At 31.7% G+C, this 12946-nt stretch overlaps 1 protein-coding gene across 3 annotated transcripts in view; it reads right to left on the reverse strand.

Moving 5' to 3' along the window:
• The window catches only part of LOC148626907 (neuroglian-like), an 81377-nt gene that overhangs the window by 33200 nt on the left and 35231 nt on the right, over positions 1-12946 (reverse strand). Inside the window, exons 3-10 of one of the 3 annotated variants that reach the window (XM_088559169.1) lie at positions 11008-11108; positions 9129-9226; positions 8862-8876; positions 6678-6825; positions 5092-5468; positions 4287-4415; positions 733-832; positions 233-420 (exon numbers count right to left, since the gene is read on the reverse strand). In XM_088559169.1, the coding sequence (XP_088415295.1) occupies positions 233-420; positions 733-832; positions 4287-4415; positions 5092-5468; positions 6678-6825; positions 8862-8876; positions 9129-9210 (1039 nt within the window). In that variant the 5' untranslated portion in view covers positions 9211-9226; positions 11008-11108. Of the gene's footprint in view, positions 1-232; positions 421-732; positions 833-1713; positions 4264-4286; positions 4416-5091; positions 5469-6677; positions 6826-8861; positions 8877-9128; positions 9227-11007; positions 11109-12946 lie in introns of those variants that run through there. The other 2 variants (XM_088559252.1, XM_088559339.1) reach the window with 2 other exon arrangements.

Below are 12946 nucleotides of genomic sequence, written 5' to 3' on the forward strand. Positions count from 1 at the left end.
TTGAACAAATTAGTTTTCAAGGTGCAGATCCATGATTACAAAAAGGGAACTATCAAGGTAATACTGCCAAAACAGACCTAACAAAAACAGTTATCGTATTAATTACTCTAAATGATTTATTTTTAGTCAAATTTCAACTTTCAGTTCAAACATTACCATAACAAGTATGGTATCATCAACCACCTTCAAATTTCAGTTTACACCTTACCTGAATATATGAGGCATTACTAACCTTTAACTTCCAGTTTAAATGTAACCTTAATAGGTTTTGTGGTGACATCATTTTCACCTGTGCACTCATAGTTCCCACCATCAGAAAAGTCCAGATTTTTTATAATCAACTCATGACGTGCAGCAGTGACTTCCATTTTCTTGTCGAGGTCTTTATCATTCCTTGTCCATGTTATCTTGGGTGTTGGGCTAAAATTATAATGAACTGATTAGTAAGCAATCCTAGTAACCTGGAATATAGATGAATAGACGCACAAACAGCAAATGCCACAACACTTCGAAGTGTGGTAAAAATGTTTAAAATTGTCCCTAAATGTCCATCCTAATGTTAATATTGTTAGCTGTGCTTTTACTGATTGTTTATTCCAGCTTTATTTTGTCCTAAATCCTTTTGTTGCTGATTCAACTAAATGACTCAAAACTCAAACATTTACTCATCTATACTATAGGAGTTGAGTAAGGACCATAAATCAATATAGAACATTTCCTGACAAAACCTACTTTCCACCAAATATACACATGAATTTGGCTACTCCTCCTTTCAGTCCCAGGACATTTTGGTCTGATTTGTAAAGTAACTGTACAGCATGATTCATCTGACCTATAAATACACATAATGCAATCAGTTTCTGATAACAGAATTAGGACAACATAAAATGACACATTCATCTATAGCTCTACAGGGCTACTATCAGGACTGTATAAAATATACACATTCTGTATAACAGAACATTTGAAAAACATCATTTGCTGATTCTTTCAGAGAAAAATAGACATTTTTTTTTTTAGTTATGAATATGAAATCCCTTTAGGTATACACATAACACAGAATTTTCCTACAACTGGGGTTTAACACAGTAGTGTTGACACATACATGCATGACACAGACATTTCCTGATAACAATAACAAGAGGATACTGCTTCTTTAACTTAAATCCATTCAAATATTGTTAACATACAAATCCATAACAAAAATGTTCAAAGGAAGAGAAATAAAATGGAAAAGATAATCTTAAAGTTTTCTTGTGTGTTAAGAAGGTTACATGTGAATCATCAATGACTTGTTGAAAGACAAAAGGATTGAAAGATAAGACAAACAAAAAAAGATTATCAGAGTTCATTCTTATATAGAAATTAACCATAAGACATCCTGTACAGAAGATGTTAATGTTATAAGCAAGACTACAAAATTAATTTTGTTAATATAACGAGAATGGATATCATCCATGGATCTTAAGAGGAAACACTCTGACCACAGGACAGGATGCAGCTGTCCCCAAAACATTATACATAGGTACAGCAATATAGTTGCCCCAATATATTCCAGCAACATAAAAGTAAAGGGAAAGTGAAAACGAAACAATACATACAGAGGCAAGAAATTCCTGACTTGGGACAGGTGTAAAAATGTGGTGTGATCACAACCCTCCCCCCTTTAAAATCTGGCCACTGTGGAAAAAAATATTACACAATTGAACACACCTAAAAATCAGTTTAAAAAGGTCTGAGTCCCTTGCTAAAACAGAAATGAAAAAAAAATATTATATGTTACATAAATGCACAAATGCATGTAACAAATTCATTCAATGTCAAGCTAAAGGTCTCTGAGATCTGGTAAAAAAAAATTATGAAGTATGGATAACCTTCACCTTTGAACTTTACAAAGCTTAAAGTCAAAATGCATAATTCTTTTAAATCAAATATTTAAATTGATTAACAGTGTCCTTGACCTTCAAACAAGTACTTCATAAGTACCTTTACCATTTGTACAGCCAACTTAATTTATAAAACAAAAACCAAGTATGGAAGTTAAGACAAATAGCAGAACTTAGTTGCCTTCCAGCTGGGTGAAAAGCAGGGGGTAAATAAAACAAAAATGAATACTAAAAATGGAATGACGCCATTTAAACCACTGCCATATAACGAGTTAATTTTAAAAAAATAGGAAATCTGCTTGGTTTGTAAGATAGCAGTGCTCTGCAGATACCATTGTGCTGATCCACAAAAAGCAGTATCAATATAGCAACTATTTAAACCAGTAGATAGCTGTGAGTATTTTATAAAGTAGCATAGGTGAAATAAAAACAAAGTTTCATCATTAAAAAACTGCAGTAACTTTGTTTTTTTTTGTTAAATGGTTTAGTAAAGATTATTTGGTAATAACTCTATATTAATTAATTCATCAATATCATATGCAGCTTTAGAAGTCTTGTTAAATACATAACATTAAATTGTTAAATTAATTCAAAAAGATTCTTCAAGAAAACTTATAAAAATAATTAATATTTGTTTCTCTAAAGCTCCACATTACAAGGGTAAACACACATGCCCTTCGTTCTCAATGATATTTTCTAGCAACTAAAATCATCACTCAGTATCTAAACTGTAGTAACAATCTCTATGGAGTTCACTTAACAGACCTTCAAACAATAGAAAACTTCAAATCTTTCTACATTGATTTTTAAAGAAATACCAAAGAAAATTGAATTTATTTTAGAAAAAAAACACTGAAGGCCATAAAAAGAAAAAAAATTGTCAACACCTTGGAATTTTGAGGTTACAACAGGGATATAAACAATAAAAGGAATAAAATGGACTCCATAGTGATATTATCATACCTGTTAAACCTGTCAAAAACAGAAAATAATTGTGATTATACATGTAGAGAAAGTGGCAGACAAATGGTTATAACAATAACTAAAGCTACATACTCATCTGAACAAAAAATATAACAGAGGCTCTAATGAGCCTGAATTGCCCACCTGTCATATCATTGGATCATTTAAACAAATGGTTAATAGAGTTTCCTATACTTACATCAATCCTGCCATCAACTGAACTAACTAAGCCTAATAAAGGCAGAGAAAAAGTCAAAAATGTTTCCCCATAGTTTCAATGGCACAGCCACCCCCTGAGCCACACAAAAAGTGTATCATTTGTAGAGGGCAATGAGGTCATTAATCCTATCAAGTTTCACTTGTGGTTTCAGAAAACAAAAATAAAAATTATATTCCAAATTCGATATGCTGTACATGTGTTTCTAGAAGTAACCTCTCATCAGCAGCATTAGAATCAAATATATAGGAAGATCTAAAACTAAAATTTAATTGTACATGTATATAAGTACTCAAAACCCAAACAATCTAAATAGGAAGCCATTACCGAGAGGTTCATGTGCAATAAAAGGAATCAAGCTGTAGTGCTTTAGGTACTTTGAAATTTGTAATACTGAAAATTTTGATAAATATGATTAATATCTGTTATATTTCAAGGTAAAAAAAAGTTTAACTACTGCGATGGTGAAACCCTACAGGACCTTTGGTCCACCAGCAGTGGCATCAACCCAGTGAGTTGATCTTAGAAAATTGGTCAATCAGTAGCTTAGATAGCCTCTGGGGGCCATATTGTGTAATCAAATGGAACCCAAAGTAAAAAAGTCTCCAATACATCATTTCCTCTAAGTTTACTTAAAATTGATCATAGAATTTTAATGTAGTTAAGCAAAATGTGAAAAATTTATGGATGACAGACCACAGATGTGAAGTAATAACATAAGCCCACTGGGACCTTTGGTCCAGGTAAGCAAAAAACTGAAATATATTGATAAACAAATTGGATTAAAGAGTGATAAATGATAAACACTTTCTGGAAATCAGCAAATAAAAGTATTTCACATATGGTAACAATTTAAGGCTCATCAAGAAAGGCATAATTTCTTTCATAATGTTAAAGAGATGCCAGTTACCATCTGTTTGCATGAAAATCAAATTATCTTATGTAATAGCAGTAACTACCAGGAAGATTTTATAAATTTTGAGAAAAATAAGTCTAAACCATGTGTAAATGGAAGGTAAAAATTGAGATGACATGAGCAGCATTTTCAATTTGAACTCTATTTGGAAAAAACAATGTGCTCAATACAACAAGGCATGCTTTTTAACAAATTTCACTAAATTCTTTACAGAAAAACCAACTCAATAGTTTGCACAAAATAAAACTGAAGCCCATCTGTTCTACATAAAAAGCTAGAGAAGGTTAACCTGTCATAGACTTACTTGGTGTCACCGTAACTACCTTGTCTTGTCCCATACTAGATGTTCTATAAATAAAGTTGTACATGTTACATATAAACTTTCCTTTAGGTTTAATGTCTGACGCTTTGATGTTGGCAAAATGAAGTGTTCCTGAAATAAAAAAAATGTAAATTGGTGTAAATAGTAATATCTTATCTGTCAAAACTCTAAGGTACCTTCAAGCACAAATAATAACATCAACAAAAGACTTCTATACTGTGGACAAGGTTTTAAGCAAAGTCACCCCACTCCTGATTCAAGAAAATATCCAGTTTGTTTATGTGGCTGAACTTGGCATTACTTGGAATTTTGCAATGTTTATTGTTAGAATTCAGTATAACATACACATCTTGATTAATACATATTTCATTGCAATGAGAGAGAGAACGGATCATTTATCAAGAAATTTAATAAAAAAGAATATTGGGTATACTGACTAATGCAAAAATACAAAATCTGATTGCTGAATGGTATTTTAAAAGCAACATCACTACACAATCTGGATGAATGGCATTAAATAGTGAGTTAGACAGGCTTATGAGTTAGTGTAAACCAACTAATTACACAAGACATTTATATTTGCTAATTTTCATGGCCAAAAAAAAAAAAGAAAATAATACAGATACACATGTCTTTCCATTTTGAAATATGAGTTAAACAGAGTGTCCGTTGCACAACCAATCATAGAAAAAATTGAATTGATATCTTGAAATGCAACAATAAATTGTTTTGCTGTAATTTAAATCCCATACAGAAAGTACTGTGATTCTATGTATGCTATTCTTACCATCATAATCCAGTGCAATCCTTTCATTCAACTGAACTCTGGCAGACTGACGAATATTATCATATTTACCAACATTTGTCCAATAAACTGAAGGTTTAGGAACCATATAAGGATGTGGACATTTTAGAGACAATGGTAATCCTTCATTTCCTGATATAGATTCAGGTTTCATGCTTTTGAAAGCTTCATAGAAGGCAAAAACAACATTAACTTTTCTACTAAGTGAAGTTCCTAAATGATTAATAGCTTGACACTGATATAAACCATGGTCAGTCCGACTTGCGTTAGTTATATGTAGTGTTCCTGATGACGGTAATATCTGTAACCTGCTACTAGAACTGACATCAAAATCTGCATTGTCTTTTGTCCATTTGTACCTGAAAGAACAGCAAAATATGAAAAGGAAGAAAAAATAAAACAGTATATCCCCCTCTCTACTGAAGCTCTGGTATAAATATACACTATTGATGGATGAAGTTGGTGTCATCTAGGTATGAAATTGTTTCCAGTCATACGGTTTATCAGTATTAAGCTTTTGTCAAAGTTTTTGGATTTTTTTCTTTTTCATGTATAGTTATTTAAGGATTGTTTTTAATATTTGACCAGGTTATGTAAAACAACCTAACACTTCATGAAGCATGAATTAAGGCAGTTTCTAATCAATGAGAGTCAAAGATTTGTCCCTTCATCAAAGCCTTATTTAGTTAGGATCTATTTGAACTGCAGACAGCAGACTATTCAATGCTAATGACATCACAATGCCAAGTTAGTTTATGGAAAATAACCTGTCTTGCCCAAATGAGAAAAAACCTCAAATTCAATTATTATTGCTTATTACCTTAATTTTTTTTTAAAAGAAATGGCAAAAGTTCTTAAATTATTTCATATGATTCATTTGGAGAGCCACAACTACTGCAACAAGAACACCACAATAAATGTGATATTAGGAAAACCAAGTGACAAATACTCTATTTCCATGGCATATGGCAGACCACTACCAAAACCAAGTGACAAACACTATCTTTACATGACATTTTGCAAATCACTACCAAAACCAAGTGACATATACTCTATTTACATGACAATTTGCAGATCACTACCAAAACCAAGTGACAAATACTCTATTTACATGACATTTGACTGACCACTACCAAAACCAAGTGACATATACTCTATTTACATGACATTTTGCAGATCACTACCAAAACCAAGTGACATATACTCTATTTACATGAAATTTTGCAGATCACTACCAAAACCAAGTGACAAATACTCTATTTACATGACATTTTGCTGACCACTACCAAAACCAAGTGACATACACTCTATTTACATGACATTTGGCTGATACTACCAAAACCAAGTGACATATACTCTATTTACATGACATTTGACTGACCACTACCAAAACCAAGTGACAAATATTCTATTTTCATGACATTTGGCTGACCACTTCCATAACCGAGTGACATACCTCTCTTTACATGACATTTGGCTGACCACTACCAAAACCAAGTGACATTTAGTCTCTTTACATGACATCTGGATGACCACTACCAAAACCAAGTAGTGTATACAATACTTACGTGACATTTGGACGACCACTACCAACACATGTTATTTCTATTGGTTCATTTTCTTTAAAGTATATAGTAACTTTATCTCCTATATCACAGTAATCTTCATTACAATATTCAGATTCTGGTTCCTGAACTATACTGGGAGGTATATCATCTACAATGAAACACATAACAAAAAGGGTAAAGCATACTGATACCTGTACAAATACTTACATTCTTTACCATTAAGATGAACAAACATGCATTGCTTGATCCCTTAAGAGTATAATTAGGATTCTAACATTGAAGAACTCTCAATTTTGCTGTATTTTTTTTTTTTTAGAAAATATATGTTTGTATAAATAATCTTTTGTGGAACACATGCCTTTGACTTAGAAGTAATAGTATAATCTCCTTTATTTTTATGGATCGATCGGAATCTGATTAAGGTTTTTTTAGACAGACATTTCCATTAAGCCATCAGCCATTACTGTAATCATCAAATTGAAAAAAAAAAAACATTTGTCCATTAAATATTTGATAAGCCACTCAATACTGATATTGGCAATTATTTAATCATTGGTTATAGATCTGTTGGAGCTTCCATTGTATTGGACATAAATGATCTCTGTTAAAATGTAAATCAGGTCATTAATGTTCTAATCATGGACCCACTAAAGATCAGAAAGTCTGAACTTGGTTTAACTTTTTAATTTAACCAAAAGCTATGCAAAGAGTTTGTTTGTTTGTTGGGGTTTAACGTCCGAGCAGCAATATTTCAGCTATATTCAGACAATGAACATGAAATGGATGATAAAATGAACATGAAATGAAAAAAAAGGATGGGTCACAGGGATAACAGGGTCGACAAATTTTGATTCCCACTGGAAAAAGGGGGATGGGTAAGGTCGGGCAATTAAGCCTCCTGTGGCGGAGCACAAAGGCTCCTACTCCTATCGAATACCACAGCAGGGTTCTTTAACGTGCGACGAACGTGGCATCTTTCCCAACACGGTGCACCACTATGGTTTGCGGTCAGGTTTTCCATATTATAGCCTGACAACCCCAGCATGTAACACGCCAGGGGTATCCCATTCCACCACATGGGGCTATGCAAAGAGTAAAGGCATTCAATTAGCAAGAAACAAGGATTACTTTTGGATCATGCCATAACTTTTATGCTTTTAGAGTATTTTGTGTAATTCCATTGGACCATTGGTTGGGCTCATCATCTATAACCCATGCTTGACCAGTTTATCCTAATGATTATGAACCAAAAAAAAAATCACAAATGCTTCAAGTAACATAAAATATTGACAAATGTGAAAAACAGTCCATCTGAAAGTTTCTAATAGCCTCTGAATATTATGCTCTTTTCTGTAATGTCATAGTACCACTGATTTCCATGGCTTTGTCAAAGTATGTAGTCTTTTCCTTAAAAATTGTTTCTGATTTCAAATAAACCGCAAAAATGACTAAGACTACTGATTTTTTAATGGCTAAGTAGTGTGGTTATTCTTATAATTTTCAGCTAAAATAACTTACAGAGAAACTAAGTTTAAATATGATAAGTAATTAATGCAGTATTAGTTGTTGTATTCATTTCTAAGTATAATTGTAGTGTAATAAGCTGGAATTAGAACTTGTACATGTATAATGTAACATATAGTCAAGAATTGCTTTAATTTTGGTCTGTAGAGCTAGGTCTCATAAAACTTTCATTGCTGGTCAATTTTCTTAACTTTCTGTCAACTGCAAAATGATAATTACCTCAAAACAAAGAAATTAAATAAGTAAAAAACTTTAAGAAACCTTGTCTTTCAGCAAATGAAAGCCTCAGAAATGATGTCAATTAAATGAATACATAGAAAATCTACATCTCTGAACACAGAACAAACTCCAGTCATCTGATGTTGATCAGAATTTGTCAATTTAAAGTGAATCAGATTTTCTAAATAATAGAAGACAAAACAGTTTTCTGTTTTCCTTAATAGGATAGAACAAATATACCGGTACTCTATTATGTTACAAACTACAATGACAATCCTATAAGACAGTTACTAAATGTCTCCAAAGAAATAAGAAAAGTTTGATCGTTATCTGGGTAACATGAAAAAACTGGAAATGTAATCCAGACCATAATCAGTGCAGATGGTGTGTTAGTGAAACAAAATGCAACAAAGTTAACAATGGTTAGTCAACACAACTTACAGCGGGGTTCATCATCTAAACAGAAATTAACAACAGAAAACTATCTTATATCATACTTAATAGTAAATATTACTAAACATAGGTGTCTTATAGATATTTCTCAAGAAAATCAGCATTTAAACATTATCTGTATGACTAAAAACGTCTGTGAACAATTTATAATGACTTTGTGCTAGATAACAATTGGATAGTCATAGAAAACAGGAGATATTATGATAAAGTATCCAGTTTATACTTAATTTTTGGTCTTTTTCTGTTTGTACTTACATTTTCTGTGAGATATTGACAATAGGACACCAGTCCACAGACAGGAAAATATAAATACATCTATACTATAACGGAATGTCATTGTGGATTCACTAATGCTGAAATAATAACAATTACATTAGTACAAACTGTAATTAACTTAAATGTGATTTTTATTTTATGTGCATTTGTCCAAGGGACTCTAATGTCCTGTTCTAATACTTCAATATTATTTTTGCTGATATTCTGTAAAATTTACCTTAGTAAACACCTATACCAATGCAATGACATTAATGTACAGAAAAACTGTGTAGATGGAACACATGCACTGTTAACAATCCTTTTCTTTAACATAGCATGAGACTTTTTCATATGAATATTATGGATTTTTTTGTTCTTTTGTACTTTTGTACATTATGCTTCTATTCAGACAATTTCAAGACATCTCCTTTCTTACAAATGAAGGTCATGCTTAAGTATAAGCAGAGATCTGGTGTATCTCCAGACATACCAATAATTCACATGCTACCATACATGTTTCTGTTGAACAACAGATGTAATAACAACACAATATCTGGCAGGTGTAAGGTATTTCTTCTTCCCATTACATAACTAATTAAAACAATATGGGAAATTGTCTATAACACAAATTCTTCATCTCCATGCATGATACTCAAGTCAGACATAGAACTGATTAGACTCATTACAACATATTTGTTGTGATACATGTACCTTCATTCTTTGAAGTAGAACAAAAAGCAGTAATAAAGACATCCCTCCCTGTTTTATAATTATTTCAGGTTACATAAGACTTATCATTTTTTACTTCAATGATAACCTATTTATCAATACTTGATGACTCAGCATTTTCTATTAACTATTTCATGAAATTCCATCTTCTTTAAAAACATACTGATTCATGGCCAAAAAGTATCTCATTCATTTGATATATAGATTTCACAGTTCTTTTTACAAACCCATAATGCTGTAACAAGACATTATTTCTTACCATAGAAGTTGTTCCATTTCAGTTCTTATATTTGATAAGCAACCTTTTTATTCATATGCAATGCCATTGAATTTTAAAAAAACTTGGTTTCAGTCTAGGTTTCATATTTTTTTTATAAAGAATGGCATCAAATCTATGAGTTTTTCTATTAACTTGGATTTCAAGCTGTTTGATAAGTCAACATTGAGAAAGGAAAATGAAGAAAAAATTCAATTTGACTTGGCCTTAATTAATAGCACTAATTGAAGTTTTCTCTTCCTGTGTATTTGATTAATAACATAAGCAGATTAGCATGCATTTCTGGAAAAGCATAGGATACTTTCCCTATCAGTGCACCTGGTCTTTCAATACCTCCAGTCTAAGTTGCTCTTATTACAGCTTACTTTGAGTATCTCAATGTTATCTGTTCTTTTGATTAATATCTAGTCTTTGTCTATGTCCCTCGTATGTTGATTTCTGATGACTGATCTTTTGATTATTTTCTAGTCTTTGTCTATGTCCCTCGTATGTTGGTTGTTGACGACTGTTCTTTTGATCATTTTCTAGTCTTTGTCTATGTCCCTCACATGTTGATTTTTGATGACTGATCTTTTGATTATTTTCTAGTCTTTGTCTATGTCCCTCTTATGTTGGTTGTTGACGACTGTTCTTTTGATCATTTTCTAGTCTTTGTCTATGTCCCTCGTATGTTGATTTTTGATGACTGTTCTTTTGATATTTTCTAGTCTTTGTGTATGTCCCTCATATGTTAGTTTTTGACTACTGTACTTTACAAGGTGTTCATGTTTTTTTCTTTTAGGATATTAATGGTTCTATAGAATGTCTCTTCCAAGTTTCCCTTTCAAATAAACTTGTGTTTGTGACGGTCTTAACTTTCTAGTATTGACTTACCAGGCTATAATAATGTGACTACACCATATTTCAACAGCAGACAACGAGATAGGCCAACAAGAAAAGTCAATCCTCTCTGTTTCCTATGTCATATTCCAAACCTGAAACATACCAACTTATTACAGTAATGGAAATTATAAATCAATACTTTGAAAACAATCAATAAAATCTTCCTTGAAATTCATCTACATCATGGATATTATGCAAATGTAAATAACATCAACTGCAGCCATTTTCAGATATACCTAGCTGATTTCAGTCAAATAGTTATTTTATGGATTCTCGCTTTACATCCTTAAAGAGTGGCATAGCACGAACAATTCTGAATTTTGGGTACTTGTATCATGATTTTTTTCCCACAAACTCTATTTATAAATTGGTTTGAATTTTAAAATTTCTTTAAAATTTTACAAGTTTTATTTAGTATCAATTCATCAAAAAACATCAAGGAATGCAGGATAGACTGTGATTGAGATATACATGTAGAATTTATATTTCCTTATACTAGTAACATGTTGGAAAAAGTGCACACAAACACATACACATACTTTTACAGATTAAACTCAAATTTATCTTGTCAAAGTAAATTCATGAACTACATAAAAGACAAACAAAAGTCAGACCTTTAAAGATCAATAACTTATACATGATTTGTCTTTAAGAGATGCCTGAGAGAATTGACTGGACACACCACTGATTCATTATTCAGTATAGATCCCATTACTTCATTAAATGATATATGGTAAGACTATAGTTGTTGATACATGTAGAATCAATCATGATTGTCATTTCATCATCATCAGGTTTAATGCCGAGTCTGTATAACAGGCAACATATTCAACATGGTGTAGGAGGGAAAACAATAAAAATATTGGCCCGAACAAGGAAAATTATTCAACCAAGCAAACTAAGATTAATATATGGAGAAGTTTGCTATCAAATCCATCAATCACTTCAACAGAAATTAATGAGAACCGAGGAACAAGATTAAACAAATGATATACTGATATAATGTCATATAAGTATCGTAAGAGAAAAATAACAAAAGTTTCAAAGTCAAATTGTAAAAACATCACAAATATTTAAAGGAAATTAGATTTATTATTGTGCTTTTCATTTAAATAGATGTCTTTTAGACAAAGCTAATGGGCATCATGTTAAATGGTATTGTAGGGAAGAAAACAATGGAAAGTTAAACCTCAGTCATATCCCCATTTGTTCTGGGAAAAAACCCTAAATATCAACTAAAAACAAGAACAACAATTCCTGGGAGCTGTCATACAACTTTGATTATGAAGATTTCCAAAAGTACTGTTGGTATACTTGTCAGTGAGTGTTGATCTGAAAGGACCCATACAGCCAAATCCTTCATTATACAACAGAAAGAATTACCCACTAGTTAGAGGATTACAATACTGTACATGTAATTGGTAAAAAATCTGATAGTCTATAGGGGAGTGAGTCAATCATGTCAGTGGTTGAAACAATATAGTAAAAAAATGTATATGAAGTAAATCAAATTGATAAAAGGTTCTCATTAACAGTCATTTAATTGAAGCATGTAATATATTAATGTGAAATAAATTAAGTGAAACTGCCAAAGGCAAGCAAAATAAATCATTTCTATGAATCCTCTCTGTGTGTGATAAATCTATCAAGTCTTTAATCAAAACATATAAATGATTACTATACCATGTGGACGATATATTTGTTACTGATCTGCAATTCATTGCCCATATGATTACCAACTGATCTGGTAGTAGTCCAATACAGGCATTACCTACCATAACATTACATCCAAAACCAGTCAACTTTAGAGTATCTGTATACTATATCACAACTAAGTATATTAGGTTATCCTCAAAATTGTTTGTAAATGCCAACAGAACAAAATTATTGGCACAATACAAGGCTTCCAATAAATGATAAACAGCTCTTG

Source organism: Perna viridis, chromosome 1 (assembly GCF_037379345.1).
Source record: "Perna viridis isolate PV_CMFRI_1.1 ecotype Kerala chromosome 1, ASM3737934v1, whole genome shotgun sequence".
In the NCBI taxonomy this organism is placed as follows: Eukaryota; Metazoa; Mollusca; class Bivalvia; order Mytilida; family Mytilidae; genus Perna; species Perna viridis.